Source organism: Oncorhynchus nerka, linkage group LG2 (assembly GCF_034236695.1).
Source record: "Oncorhynchus nerka isolate Pitt River linkage group LG2, Oner_Uvic_2.0, whole genome shotgun sequence".
NCBI lineage: Eukaryota > Metazoa > Chordata > Actinopteri > Salmoniformes > Salmonidae > Oncorhynchus > Oncorhynchus nerka.
This window is the reverse complement of record NC_088397.1, coordinates 71,203,395-71,219,654: the sequence shown is the minus strand read 5'-3', so window position 1 is coordinate 71,219,654 and position 16,260 is coordinate 71,203,395. Positions and strand designations below refer to the sequence as shown.

Sequence of the window (16,260 nt, the reverse complement as noted above, 5' to 3'; positions counted from 1 at the left end):
TGTTGGTTTTAGTGATGCAGATTCATCTAGGGTTCTTTCTGGGAGTTTGCTGCAGGATGTTAGCTTGTCATTTCTTTTGTGCATCAGCAGGGCAATCTGCAGAAAACCACAATCCTTCCTATGAAAACAACTCATGCTGAGCCACATTTTGGTAATGCGCAAAAGAGAGAGAATATTTTGTGTGAGTTTTATACCAAGGGATGCAGCACCGCTTTATTTTTGACTGAAAGATTGGGACTCATTTTTGGTTTGTACGTTTTGGGAAATGTACTAATGTGTTTGCTACTGTGCTAAAAAAAAGAGAAAATTATAGTGTCTGCAAAGATACAAAAAAAAACATTATAAATATTTAGACAGCGTAGGCCTAAAATGATCTACAATGGTTAACTATAATGAGACCCCCCCCAACATAAATTCATTTAATTATCGATGATGGCAGGAAGAATGACATGTGTTTTGTTGTTGTTGAGTCAATCAATTTCTCCTAAACAGTTTGACAATACCTATGCGTGCATAGTATGGGCGTGTCTTAAAACTCTTATCCCACGTCTTCTCTAACTTTTCTTCCTTTTCCTGAGTGCTGGTGTGTATGTAGCAAGCTACGAACTTGACCGCAGCAAAATGTTCAATTTCGGATCAAAAATACTTGTACTTTTTCTCGTGGCTTTCCCATGTGGCCTGATATCCTTCGGTAAGTCATTTTATCCTTTTGAATTTGTATTCGTCACTCCAACGGTCCAGAGTTCATTGCAATAATGAAACGTTAACAAAGTTAACATTGACGTGGCATAACGCAGTTTTTCATTCAGTGATATTTAACGTTTGAAGACTGTATTGTCTTAAAGCTTCGTGCTCAATATCCATATTTGATTAATTAAACAAATGCATTTAACATAAAATTATAGCAGGAACATAACACTTTGGGAAGCTTTCTCAATATAGGCTTGTTGAGACATCGCATGCTTATGCAAATGCAACATTTCCATAGATGTAGTTTTGTGGTGAAAGACAATAAGAACCTTAAATGGAGAAACAAAAATGACAAATTGTTCAAGACAAAATGTGTCTGGTAGGCAATATTTGTTTCTATACACAACTAGTATTCTGCACTAGAGCGCTAAAAAAATGATATTCACAAAGTTTAGCATATCTTTGCAGGGGGGCTCTTATTTAGTAAAATATCTGCGGTCATGCTGCCAGCATAATATACTGCTGCTAGGAGAACGGTAATCTCTACACTGAGTTCCCCTTTTCTCTATGGTGACGTGTCCCAGGATCATCGTTGCGTTAGTACTGTGTTGATGCATTGTAACACTCGTGTGAGGCGCTTACTTTTACGTTGTATCTTGCCTGTTACAGTGTTGAAATTGATACAATAGGGCAGGCCTACTACTAAATGATTGACTTTGCAATTTGTTATACAAAGTTTATACAGCATTTTCGATTAATTAGGCCTACCAATCATGAAGCATAACAGGACCTAGTTTTAGCCTTTAGGCTACACATTCTTTGTGAACGAGCACAATTAACTAATTAATCTCTTTTCATTATCACTTGTATCTATTTAGTAGTGTCACTAGTTTACATTTATTTGATCCATTGTATCCTATGTGTATTTTTTGTGAAGATGGACAAACTAGGGGTAAAGTTAGGTTAAGAGACCTGGCCTTTATAACAGGTGGCGAGTTGAAGTCACACTTATCGGTTATTATAGCAATTTCTGCAATGTGTATGTGCTAAAATGCACACATTGCTAATGGCTTCTCTGTTTGGACAGGCCGAGTATCTGCAGACTCTGAGTCTGCGGAGGACATTTTCCCGGATTCAACAGTCGATGAGGAGGAGGAGGAGGAGGAAGAGGATGAGGTGCTGGTGGAAGAAGATCAGGTCCCAGGCTCAGTATGTGTCGTTGGTCGAACTGGGATGAAAGCGGCTTCTATTGTCCCTGCCAAATGAACCAGACAGTCATTTGACATATTGCTATTTGATTTGATATTTTTAAATCTCTCAGGAAACAGAAGATGACATAGATGAAGATGCTGCAGTTGGAGATGTAACCTCTCACCCTGATGCTGACACCACCATTGTCTTTGTGACTGGGGAAGGTTGGCCTTCTCTTCCTTGATGAAGACTTTCATATAATTTTACACTCAGTCATTCATTGTAAATTTAAAGGCTAATATGCAAGACAGTGTTGAATTTAATTATTAATTCACATCAATGGTTTAATTTGTATATCTTTGTGCCCTCTATCCAGAGTTCCCAGCCAATGAGATTGTGAAGTTCCTGGTGGGTTTCACCAACAAGGGAAACCAGGATTTCACTGTCCATTCCCTGGAGGCCTCCTTCCGTTACCCTCAGGACTTCCAGTTCTACATCCAGAACGTGAGTCTGGTCTCTCGGATGCATGACGCCTGCATGCCTCATCTGAGGAATAGAAAGTCCCCATGAAAACACACATGATTCTGTAACACTTCATACATTATAATGGGGTTTGTAATCTGTTTACTTCCAATTTATTAACTAACAATTACTATAATATTAACTTATTATAAAGCCTTTACAAACCTGATAACATATGTATTACCTATGATAGATGACAGTTAGTTCAAAAACAGTGTGTTGTATTTACCAAATATACATGGAATGCCCTGTAAAATGTAGTATTGGGAACTTTCTGCCATTGTTGATCAGAAAAGTAGACAAGATTGTTTTGGTATCTAGTTCACAGCCTTGCCCCTGAGCACTGTGGTCCAGCCCCAGAAGCAGGCCTCCTTTGAGTACTCCTTCATCCCTGCTCAGCCTATGGCTGGTCGTCCCTTCGGCCTGGTTATCCTACTCAACTACCAGGACAGTGAGGTGAGACTAGATTTATTGATTGTTTTTATTATTGTAATGTTTTGCATCTTCAGTATGCCCAGCTCATATGGGTGGTTGACCAGGTGTTCAGACATCACCCTGACCAGGTTCAGAAGTTCATTGGAATGTATGTCCTGAGGCGCTGATCTTGTGTTTTGACTGTCCTGCAGGGCAACGGTTTCCAGACGGCCATTTACAACCAGACCGTCACTATCGTTGAGCTGGAGGAGGGATTGGATGGAGAGACGTAAGCATTTCTTTGCATACATCAATTCTATTTTTATGCCAGTATTTGGTTATTTTAATTTATGTTTTAGGTACATTTGTTTAAATATTTAACTCATTTTTATAGTATGACATGTTTTCCTTTGTTTCTCCTCCAGAATATTCATGTATATCTTCCTGACTGGATTGGTTGTCTTGGCGGTCTTTGGCATGTACCAGGTGCTGGAGTCTAGGACGGTACGAGTTTCATGAATCTAAATTGTCATAGTTTAAAATATCTCCACATCTTTACATAAGGTGTTGAATGTTACATTAAAAATGAGCACCAGGGTGAATGAAGTGATGACCTTTCATCTATGTTGTGCAGAGGAAGAGGTTCCCTGTGAAGGTGGAGACGGGCACTGGTGGGATGAACGGTGTGGACATAAGCTGGATTCCCCAAGAGACCCTCAACATCATGAGTAAGTTGAGCTTTGTCATGAGCTTTAATACTCTGTCATAGCTTTTCTTCCTGAGTGCAGGAAGACAAATTCAAACTCTGCTTATAACAACCACTTTTTTGGAAGTGTTCTTGAAAAGGCCTCCTCTGTTTTTATCTTGTCTGTACAAAGATGAATATCAACTCAAATGGCTGTATTGACCATCCCTCTTTCTCTCTCGCTCTCTCTTACAGGCAAGGCATCGGCATCCCCTAAAGCCTCCCCAAGGAAACGCACCAAGAGAGCGGTGGGAGTAGATCAGTAAACCATTCCATGATGTGGCCGTCTTCATATCAATGTCCACCAGGCCCATGTTCAAAGCCCATGACATCACAACCGTCAACACCATCAACCTCTGCTCAACCTCTGGGTGGACCTAGTTAGTTATCCAAGAGCTTTTCGCCGCTGATACATAGGCATACACCAAATGTCTCAATGTCAAGGGTTCTTGGACTGAAGACACTGGTGTCACGAATGTGTCCCATTTAGACACCACTCTAGTTGGACATGGTCATAATTGTGCATATTTGGCCCACATTTAGTTTAATAAAGGAACTTGTTTTTTTATCACTGTGTGGTTGAAACACTAACGGACTGATATGAGACTAAAGACTGAGTAATTGAATCACCATGCCAACTCCATGAACGACATGGGGAAGACTTGGAGTTTTAGACCTGCCAAAGAAAGCTATAATGCTACACCAAGTATTTCAATCAATCTTTTTTCTTTTTTTTACTTTTACAAATGTATTTAAATACTTAAATTCCTGAAGTATTATGATATTGAGCTTTTAGTTCTATTTTATTCTGTGCCTTAGTGGCTGACTCCCTGTCTGCACGGTCAGGAATTGAGATAGTGACCAAAAGGGTCTCCCAAGTTCCTCCAAGGGAAAGTTTTCCTTAATGTGGACCAGGTTTTTCAGTGTCATACTTTGGAATATCATAAAGATGCTTTGAAAGGCTCAGCGAAGAGAATTTCAAAAGAAAAGGCCATCAGCTACCAGGTTACATTGTTAAATGTGAATGATACAAATGCATTTGAAAAGGTACTTGCTTTCAGATTCCGGTTTCATTTTTTCCCAAACCATACTACAATAAATGTAACTGGTTGAATTATGAATTATATATTTTTTCACACATACTGCGCTGACACTCCAACACACAAACTACATATGCACACACACACACACATATTCACGCCACACACTGCAGCTACTCTGTTTATTATCTATCCTGATTGCCTAGCACATTGACTCAGTACCGGTACTCCTTGTACTGTATATATCCTTTATATTTTATTGTGTTTCTATTTCCTTTTTATTTTGTATAATTGTCATTTTCAATCTGCATTGTTGGAAAAGGGCTCTTAAGTAAGCATTTCATGGTAAAGTCTACACCTGTTGTATTTGGAGCATGTGACAGACATTTGTTTTGATTTCATGCCTCAATTTATGACGCTCTGAAATAAGCACTTTATTTGGTCTTTTGATTTTGCTCAATATTATTCTCAGAGAAATCAAAGATGACTGATGTCAGATTGACAAGGGACCCGACTGAGAGGAGAGTGTCCATATGTACCAATGGGCTATTTGTTTGTCAGCAAATGAGAGACATGGGATGGCACTAAACGTATCTCTGGCGAAGAGCGTTGATGAGGTGAGAGAAGCGCTCTGAGACGAAGCACGCACGCGAGGGGCAGGTTAAGTAACGTCACCGTTAGCATGTTTTGGATCGAGAATAAACTGCAACTGATACTGCAAATGTCAATCGCCTCCTGGTAACCAGATATGACGTCATAAGTCATTTATCTTGATCGATTCATCTTACTTCGCTTTGATTTTTTTCTCAATTTATGAGCGACTTTGTTGGATCCCACAGATGGGGAGAGGCACCCTCCGCTGAGTTTGATATGGGAACGGGATTTACGTCAGCGAAGATTCTAATATTTTGTGCATGTATTACATTAGGTAAGACGGGTTCAATAATCGTTCTAGATACATATTTATTTGTAGAATAATAATTTGTCATATTCAATTTATTTATTTTTCGACACCACTGTATTGGCTCTGTTTTTATAATATATTGGATGAAACGTAATATTTTATTAATTAAGGGTGTAGGCTAAATGTTGCATACAGAGTGAGAATAGAGTTGTAACCTACTATTTGATAGTGCCAAGCCTTTTTCATATTTTAAGTGCTTATCAATAATGCATTGTCACTCAGGTGTGTGCAGTTAGATTTTGGAGTGCTTGAATGATATTTGACAAGAAATATACTTGCAATGTTGTGCTGGTTTGGGGTCACAAAGTACTGAGTATGGCTGGAGGGTGGACTAGGCCCCATCCTGAAGTTGGAGAATTGTGCATTTTTCAAACACCTGAAACATTTTTAATCATTATGCTTAATTCTATGTACAAAGAATATATATGTAAATGTCTCTGCATATTTAAGTTTACCTCTTGAGCTGTATCCTCCTGACTGGTGGTTATTTTTTTTAAAGAAACTAAATATGCTTCTCTGGTAAAAACTGGGTAAATGATTGAAAGGAATGTGAGTTGTATTCAGTAATTGCTTGCTTTTCTGAAGTCTAACAACCTTGCCAGCAGGTATGGCAGCTATTTATTTTTGTCCTTATTTTACCAGGTAAGTTTTATCATCTACAGGAACAACCCTCAGAATAGTTACAGGGGAGCAGAATGATCCAATTGAAAGCTGGGGATGATTAGTTGGCCATGATGGTATGAGGGCCAGATTGGGAATTTAGCCAGGACACCAGGGTTAAAACCCCTACTCTTACAATAAATGCCATTGGATATTTTAGTTACCACAGAGAGTCAGGACACCTGTTTAATGTCCCATCCAGAAGGCAGCACCCTACACAGGGCAATGTCCCCAATCACTGCCCTGGGGCATTGGGATCTTTTTATATATATATATATATCAGAGGAAATAGTGCCCTCTACTGGCCCTCTAACACCACTTCCAGCAGCATCTGGTCTCCCATCCAAGACCAATCCTGCTTAGCTTCAGTGGCAAGCCAGCAGTGGGTTGCAGGGTGGTGGTATGCTGTTTATGAGGTTGGGAGATTGGGACCCTATCTAGGCTAGCTAAAGCCAACGTCATAAAATTGCTAGGTGGCCAGTAGTATTACAGCTAATATATATTTTTAAATATCATTATTATTATTATATAGTGCCTTGCAAAAGTATTCATCCCCCTTGGCATTATTCCTATTTTGTTGGATTACAACCTGTAATTTAAATAGATTTTTATATTAATTTCATTTAATGGACATACACAAAATAGTCCAAATTGGTTAAGTGAAATGTAAAAAATTACTTGTTTAAAAAAATAGAAAAACGAAAAAGTGGTGTGTGCATATGTATTCACCCCCTTTGCTATGAAGCCCCTAAATAAGATCTGGTGCAACCAATTACATTCAGAAGTCACATAATTAGTTAAATAAAGTTCACCTGTGTGCAATCTAAATGTTACATGATCTCATTATATATACACCTGTTCTGATAGGCCCCAGAGTCTGCAACAACACTAAGCAAGTTGCACCACCAAGCAAGCATCACCATGAAGACCAAGGAGCTCTCCAAAGTTGTGGAGAAGTACAGATCAAGGTTGGATTATAGAAAACATCTGAAACTTTGAACATCCCACGGAGCACCGTTAAATCCATTATTAAAAAATGGAAAGAAAATGGCACCACAAAAAACCTGCCAAGAGAGGACAGCCCACCAAAACTCACAGACCAAGCAATGAGGGCATTAATAGAGAGAGGCAGAGAGGACAACAAAGAGACCAAAGATAAAGCAACACTTGAGTGGTTTAAGGGTAAACGTTTAAATGTCTTGGAATGGCCTAGTCAAAGCCCAGACCTCAATCCAATTGAGAATCTGTGGTATGACTTAAAGATTGCTGTACACCAGCGGAACCCATCCAACTTGAAGGAGCTGGAGCAGTTTTGCCTTGAAGAATGGGCAAAAATCCCAGTGGCTAGACGTGCCAAGCTTATAAAGACATACCCCAAGAGACTTGCAGCTGTAATTGCTGCAAAAGGTGGCTCTACAAAATATTGACTTTTTGGGGGGGTGAATAATTATGCATGCTCAAGTTCAGTTATTTGTCTTATTTCTTGTTTGATTCACAATAAAAAAAAATATTTTGCATGTTGTGTAAATCACATGATACAAACCCCCCAAAAATCTATTTTATTTCCAGTTTGTAAAGCAACAAAATAGGAAAAATGCCAAGGGGGGTGAATACTTTTGCAAGCCACTGTATTTGGGGAGGGGGCATTGGATTGAATGTGCAGTGGGACACTGCAAATGATCCAGGCAGGCAACCAAATCTGGGGGCAGTTGCTCTATTCTCAGAATCACAATATAACCCATGCCCTGATATACTTCAATGTTTTCTATGCTTTAAAATCAATCATTCAAGCTTATATAACAGACAGTGGCTATTACAGTGGCCTTGGACAACTTATCCCTGACACCTGACCCTTGAGCCTAAATGATCATTAAGGGGGTGGGAGGGAGGAGGTGTAGATGGGAGAGAATTGTGACATGAACCATTCTCACAGGTAGCCTATGCTGATTATATATATTGGCAACGGACATATCTGCTGATGGCATCATCCACCCTTTGAAGCATCTCTAAATCACAGGAGGACAAATATCTCTAATGCAATCTCGTCATTAAAACTACATTGAAAGGCCATTTTGAAAGACTGGAAGAAAAACATTAGCCAAACTTCCTGGGAGGGATGCTGAGAGCTGTTATGTCTCTGTTTCCTCCATTTTAACTCCAAGAACAACAAAGAAGGAGGGTGACCTACTTCTGGCATCCTCCCATTTGTTTCAGAAGACACTCTTCTCTTCAAACAGGGAGATGGATAAAGGTCTGGATCAGTGGAGGACGGTGGGAGGAGCTATAAGAGAACGGGCTCAATGTAATGGCTGGAATGGAATTAATGGAATGGTATCAAATACATCAAACATATGGAAACCACATGTTTGACTCCATTCCATCTGATGCATTCCTGCCATTACAATTAGCCCGTCATCCTACAGCTCCTCTCACCAGCGTCCACTGATCTAGATAAAGATGAGAGCCTATTGCTATTCTATTATGACATAATACAATTATATTTGGCCTCTGTAAGAGCAATGCCTGAATTGTACAATAAAACCTATGGTAAAAATGAACAAGCAGGATATGTACCATATGGATACAGTATTATTTTTTTCACAACAGGCAATATAATGGCCTTTCTTTCCTTAATGCATTTGGATGTATTTTTCTCTCTGTGTGTGTTTTGCAGTGTCCCTGGCTGTGGCAAGAGTCTCAGCAGCAGATGTGAAGTGTGAGAATATTTACAGGGACTTCTCTGACTGTGTTCTGGAGCTGGGGGAGAGCATGGATAACTACCAGGAGAATGGGACCAGCGAGATGGGAGTGGAAGCTGTGTGTAGGTGAGAGGGGTGTGTGTGTGTATGTGTGTGTGTGTGTGCATCTGTGTTTGCAGTGCACCGGGATCTCATGGGACCTGATTACTCTTACGACTGTAGGCAGAACGTATAAAACAGTGTCTGTGTTTTTTAAGCAGTCTCCTTCTGCTTGTGCATATAAGATCTAATATTGAAATCCAGTAAGGTGTGTACCTTGCGTAAGAACAGTGGAGAGAAGAGAGAGATGCTGCAACCTCTGAGGAAGATAGCATAAGTGAATGGTGCTGAAACACTGAGCCACTGTACTGAAGAATGTACGACTTTGCTGCAGCAGTAATAAAACACAGAGGCCATCTTCTATTTTTTTTTTATTGTTACTGAGTGCATTCCTATACATAGTAAAAAATATCGTCTAAAGCTTACAGAGGCCTTGCCTTCCGCGGGTGAAAGAAGTTCCCTGTGCAGCATCAGCTCTTTTTCTAATCTAATTTCTGTGACTAACAAATAAAGGTGGGTTGATCTTGCAAAACGCTAGAATAAAAACTGTTACAGTTTCACTGGACAGTAGTATAAAAAACAATAATAAACCAAAAATACTCCTGTAAAACACACCTTTGGCCATATGTGTTACGGGTGAGCTTTGAAGCCTGGCATGTGAGGCGATTAAAGTGCCAGATAAATCAAATCAATGACATTCTTCAATCCAATAGATTGTTTTCATGTCAAATATGAAACAGGTAGTGGATTTGTGGAAGACCCAACTGCTGATGTAAAAAGGGCTTTATAAAATATATTTGACTGATTCATTGATTGATCTTTCATCCCTAGCCACTGGGAGGCGTTCCACACGTGTGCCCTGACGGCACTGTCCGGGTGTCAGGAGGAGGTGGGCTCCATCTGGGAGACGCTAAGAGAAGACTCCAGGAAGATCCGCTTCCAGGGCAGCCTCTTCGACCTGTGCAGCCCTAGCTCGGCCCCAAGCCTGCGCTCGCCTCTACCCCTGCTGTTCCTGGGCTTGCTGATCCTGGGAGGGCCCATCTGGCCCCCCACATAGGTGAGGGATGCCTCTCTCCTCCTCCTCGCTTCCACCACCATGCGCTCTCACATTCCCCGAGGTGGGGTGGGTAGCGAGACGATCAGTGAGTAGAGAGGGGATATGGATTGAAGATTAGGTTAGCACACAGAGCCATGTCTCTATGGAGACACCATTGATATCTATAGTACTGGGTAATCAGAAGGCTATGATGTCACAGAGCCATTTATGTCTATGGAGAGATTAATGGATACTTATGGCTCTGGGTTACCATAGATGTCACCATAGATGTCTTTGGCACTAAGTAATTATAGGGTTATGTTATCAGAGCCTTAGATGTTAATGTCATCAATATCTAGGAGTCTGGATAAACATACATACACAAGACCCAAGCAATTGTAATGAAATGACCTACTACAGTATACGCCTATGAAAAAAAGCAATTTTAAAGCAATTGGTCGGTTTTGTTGACAATCAGGTGAATTCTTTATAAACAATGACCTTTTGACCCCTACACACCAACCCCAAATGGTTGGAGTTGCATGGCTGCTATAATGACACCAAAAAGGTATTTTCTATATTTTTGCTCTGTTAAACCGTTTCTTTGGTCATCCTGTTAGACAGTAGGTGCTGTTAAAGTCAGGTAATGCTCTTAACTAAACATATTGTAAAAAATTATTGTTAGTAATTGTGGATGAAGGACAACAGTCTAGTTAGTTTCGCTCTTGCCAACTAGTTATTGTACCTGAAAATTATCCCTGGTTATGTGAGAATGTTCAGCGTTGTTTTATGAACCTGTGTCTTCTATGGAAGTCCAAGTTTTGGGCTGTTAATTCATTTTATATCATTGACTCCACAACTATATACAATTGTACACAGTTCACTTCCAAGCACATTCACCCTTACAGAAAACGCACAGCATACTGAGTAGAAATAAAGATGAGGTAATGCCACAAATATTCACTTTATTATAGAAGCTAAAATATATAGGACTTAAATCATAGGATTATCCTATGGCACCACCCTGCATTGTTAGGGCTAATGTCTCAATGCATTACAATATTTGATTTTGTCAACAGTTGTAATATTACATCAAACTGAGTAAATATAAAATCTAAGTAATTTGTAGTTTTATAGCAACATGTGGTGTTATTGTATAGCTTCTCCGTTACTACTCTGACTGAATAGGCAATGAGGGGTGAATCCTGATTTAGGAATTTATTCTTATCCTACACACTTCTCAGTATATTCAGACTTACCTTATTGAGTCGCGTAATGCGCTCTGCAGGTGTGGCTACCTTGCGCACTCTGAATAAATGTAAAACCCTCCCACTTGCTGGCCACCATATTTTCTAGATGAGTTTTCATTCAATGGTATTTTCAGTACATTTATCTTAAGCCATCCCTTTAAATACAGTGTAACTTAATTTTTTTAATTTCACCATTATTTTAACCATAGGCCAGTTGAGAAAAAGTTCTCATTTACAACTGCAACCTGGCCAAGATAAAGCAAAGCAGTGCAACAAAAAAAACACATGGAGTTACACATGGGATAAACAAACGTACAGTCAATAACGCAATAGAAAAATCTGTATACAGTGTGTGCAAATTAAGTAAGGAGGCAAGGAAATAAATAGGCCAATAGTGGCGAAGTAATTACAATTTAGCATTTTACACTGGAGTGATATATGTGCAGATGAGAATGTGCAAGTAGAAATACTGGTGTGCAAAAGAGCAGAAAAACAAAAACAAATATGGGGATGAGGTAGGTAGTTGGTTGGATGGGCTATTTAAGATGGGCTATGTACAGCTGCAGCGATTGGTAAGCTGCTCTGACAGCTGAAGCTTAAAGTTAGTGAGGGAGATATAAGTCTCCAACTTCAGTGATTTTTTCAATTCGTTCCAGTCATTGGCAGCAGAGAACTGTAAGGAAAGGCAGTCAAAGGAGGTGTTGGCTTTGGGGATGACCAGTGGAATATAGCTGCTGGAGCGTGTGCTACAGGTGGGTGTTGCTATGGTGACCAGTGAGCTGAGATAAGGCGGAGCTTTACCTAGCAAAGACTTGTAGATGACCTAGAGCCAGTGAGTTTGGCGACAAATATGTAGCGAGGACCAGCCAACGAGAGCATACAGGTCGCTGTGGTGGGTAGTATATGTGGCTTTGGTGACAAAAAGGATGGCACTGTGATAGACTGCATCCAATTTGCTGAGTAGAGTGTTGGAGGCTATTTTGTAAATGACATCGCCGAAGTCAAGGATCGGTAGGATAGTCAGTTTTACTAGGGTATGTTTGGCAGCTTGAGTGAAAGAGGCTTTGTTGCGAAATAGGAAGCCGATTCTAGATTTAACTTTGGATTGGAGATGCTTAATGTGAGTCTGGAAGGAGACTTTACAGTCTAGCCAGACACCTAGGTATGTATAGTTGTCCACATATTCTAAGTCAGAACCCTACAGAGTAGTGATGCTAGTCGGGCAGGCCGGTACGGGCAGCGATCGGTTGAAGAGCATGCATTTCGTTTTACTAGTATTTAAGTCCAGTTGGGAGGCCACGGAAGGAGTGTTGTATGGCATTGAAGCTCGTTTGGAGGTTTTTAACACAGTGTCCAAAGACAAATATAGTTAGAATATAGTCGACAGACTTAATAGAATACATAGAGAGAACTTGGTCAGAATATAGGGATTAATGAAAGAAAGCCATCTATGCATATTCGTCTCTGTTTCAGCACCAACTGGTAGATTTAAAAATACTCTGATCTTGTAGATTATTTAGGCACATTTTTGGGGTAGGAAAGTATATATATATTAAAAACTAATTATGGTTTGGAGAAGCTTTACACACAAAATATACTGATGAATAAAAAATACAGTGGTTCGAGTCAAACTGAAAGCTGTCATATTCAAGTTCAATCCATCAAATATTGGAAGGTGGAAAAAAAGAGTACAATAGAGGTTGAACAATAATCCTACAAATCTACTCTAATTCCCACTAATCATGGAACTGTATGACAACAGTCCAGTCGTGTGTTCTTAGTTCCATAATGACTCAAATAGGCTACATGTCCCAACTTATTGCACAACGTTAGCCGAATATAATCCACTAATGCTAGCAACCCTCAGGAACAATTTACAAGGACATGACAGAGGAAAGAAAGGTGAACGGAATGGAATGAAATGATGAAAAAATAAATGTATGTGGGTATTACTGACGTGATACAAATTGTAAAATAAAACAGAGAAAAGCCTGGGCATATAATCAAAACATTCTAAAGAGCATACATCAACTTGGCAGGTTCAGCCCTACAGAAGCCTACAAATTTCATCAATGCAAATTATGAGGGCACACAATTACAATTCTGAATAATGACACAGCAATTTTTGTTTTCTATTTCACTGTGTTAAAGGGGCGGCAATACATGTCATGTTGATAGGATTTTCAGTTTGCTTCTATATGCCTGGTGTCACATTTGTCTCCAGGGATCATAAGAAAATATGATCTAAAACAACTGCCATGTTTATTTACAATTCTCCAAACGGAATGCTCATTTACCTAGCTCTTATTAATAGCTCTTATCAATATATAAATTACAGTGCATGGAGAATGTTATTTAAATTAGAAAAAAAGAAAGAACATGCTTTTTCCACTTGGAACTGTCAGGCTAGCTTGACCTTATTCATGGTTTCCCTGGAAGTTCAAATGACGGAATTATGAGGGGAATTAAACCAAGGTCAAAATATGATGTGTCTGTAGACACAACTCCACCACACCTTCATTTATTCCACCTCAAACGAATAGCAGGTGAATATCATGCTATTCTCAAGCTTAAATTCAAGGTCATAATATGTATAGAGAGAAAAGCGCATAAAAAGGTAATTACCTTCCATTGACGCACACTTAACTTGGGTTGGAATCGGGGCCTTAGTACTAAGATTTTTGTGCAAATCTCTCATTGATAAGAATGCATGATTTACGCCTAAACTAAAGCTACATCCACATCCATGTATCTCAAATTAGGATTTGACCCAGAGAGAGCAAGTCAAATATTCACACTGCTTCAGCCAACATAGGACAGTCTTCTTGTTTTATTTTGTACCCTCCCAACAGTACCTATAGTATGAATGGATCTCTCTCTGCATGGTTGTGTCTAGATATTCAGTTGAAAATACATTCCCAAGAGACATCCTATATCCTCTATCAGCATGTTTGTACTGGTTGTCCTCCACACCTAGTCTGTGCTCCTGATTGTGGTAGCATTCTGTCACCTAATCTGTGTGTCTGGTGGCAAGAGTCCACATTTGTTTATTTAAAAAAAAAATTAACAGAGTTGTGCTATTCACAAAGCATGAGCAATATGTATGGGAAACACTTGAGGGACCAACTACTTTCCTTTTCTGTGAGATCGGCAGCTAACGAAAGCATGAACAATATCACATTTTTAAAGGGAGATATCATAAACACTAAGCATATCATTATGTATGACTGATTATTGAAAGAATTACTGCCTGGAAAAATAGGCCTACATCAGGAAACACTAAGAATTCAAAATGTATGTGGTTTTTCAGCGATACAAACTACAGAGTACATTAAGTATTGTATTAAGTATTGTATTGCAAAGTAATGCGTTTGAAATAATAAAGTATCAAGTTTGAAAATATGACATATTATTCTGTTTATACCTGCATGACCACAGAGGGATCTGCTAGATCAAGATGATACTTGCTCCTACTCAGTATATGCTCCATCACAGTTATAGAGGATAGATTCGAGGCACGAGACACTTATTGTTGATATGATGTCCCTCCCCTGCACCATGGTTTCTTTTTTAGTCGTCCTCGTGACAAGGTGCTAATAATCAGGACTGGATCCAGTATGGAACAGCCCAGCTGGCAGTCAGCCGCTTGTTAGTGGGCTACCATCTGTTCTCCCCAACCTGGCCACAGAGAATGCAGAGAGGGAGTGGGGGGAGTGGCCGAGGGTGCAGCAGGGCTCAGGGCCCCCAGGACTCCCCATGGAAGGCTAACATCTATGTGTGGTGGTAGTGTAAGCCTCTCATTATGTTGCCTCCTCCTCCGTCGCTGACATTTCTAGTCCAGTTTATCACCCACAATATCCCACATTACAATGCACACGATCACTTCGTCTGTGCCAATGATAATGCACTTAATAAAAAAGTAGGTCTGTATTGCATGTTGCAGTAAGTAACTTCTTCCTGCACTGTCTAGTAATGCTCTGGTGGATATAAATCTGATGACAAGTAATGAATGACTGAATATTCAGATCTATCTTATTGATGGAAGACAAATAATCTTAACATGGATCCAGTGATGCATTAAGTGGAAACTACAGCATTGCACTTCCTTACCGAGAAACCTTACAAAGTCCAAGAAAATAAGCTGATCCATGACTTTCCTGAGTGCTTATCATCTAGTCGAATAGATTATTCCCACACCGAGAGCTAAATTTCAACAAATGCATCTACTATACTGCAGGCAATTATGATTTCATTCAACCGCAAGTCCTGAAAAAACAGGACTTGTGGTTTAAAATCAGAGAAAAACCATCCCAGATAATCTCAGAGTATATGTTAAGGTCACATACAGTGGGGCAAAAAAGTATTTAGTCAGCCACCAATTGTGCAAGTTCTCCCACTTAAAAAGATGAGAGAGGCCTTTAATTTTCATCATAGGTACACTTCAACTATGACAGACAAAATGAGAAGAAAAGAAAATCCAGAAAATCACATTGTAGGATTTTTAAAGAATTTATTTGCAAATTATGGTGGAAAATAAGTATTTGGTCAATAACAAAAGTTTATCTCAATACTTTGTTATATACCCTTTGTTGGCAATGACAAAGGTCAAACTGTTTCTGTAAGTCTTCACAAGGTTTTCACACACTGTTGCTGGTATTTTGGCCCATTCCTCCATGCAGATCTCCTCTAGAGCAGTGATGTTTTGGGGCTGTTGCTGGGCAACACGCACTTTCAACTCCCTCCAAAGATTTTCTATGGGGTTGAGATCTGGAGACTGGCTAGGACCTTGAAATGCTTCTTACGAAGCCACTCCTTCGTTGCCCGGGCGGTGTGTTTGGGATAATTGTCATGCTGAAAGACCCAGCCACGTTTCATCTTCAATGCCTTTGCTGATGGAAGGAGGTTTTCACTCAAAATCTCACGATACATGGCCCCATTCATTCATTCGAT

At 39.7% G+C, this 16,260-nt stretch overlaps 2 protein-coding genes across 2 annotated transcripts; both read left to right on the top strand.

Moving 5' to 3' along the window:
- Positions 1-559: 559 nt before the first annotated feature.
- Positions 560-4,676, top strand: LOC115141493 (translocon-associated protein subunit alpha). The gene is made up of 9 exons (XM_029680404.2): positions 560-691; positions 1,778-1,899; positions 2,012-2,105; positions 2,258-2,385; positions 2,725-2,859; positions 3,030-3,106; positions 3,243-3,321; positions 3,452-3,545; positions 3,758-4,676. The coding sequence occupies exons 1-9, from the start codon at positions 622-624 to the stop codon at positions 3,826-3,828; spliced, it is 870 nt and encodes a 289-aa protein (XP_029536264.1). The 5' UTR covers positions 560-621; the 3' UTR covers positions 3,829-4,676.
- Positions 4,677-4,765: 89 nt separating this feature from the next.
- LOC115141488 (neuritin-like) lies at positions 4,766-14,908 on the top strand. Its single transcript, XM_029680390.2, has 3 exons — positions 4,766-5,530; positions 8,901-9,051; positions 9,856-14,908. The coding sequence occupies exons 1-3, from the start codon at positions 5,416-5,418 to the stop codon at positions 10,079-10,081; spliced, it is 492 nt and encodes a 163-aa protein (XP_029536250.1). The 5' UTR covers positions 4,766-5,415; the 3' UTR covers positions 10,082-14,908.
- The last annotated feature ends 1,352 nt before the right edge of the window (positions 14,909-16,260 follow it).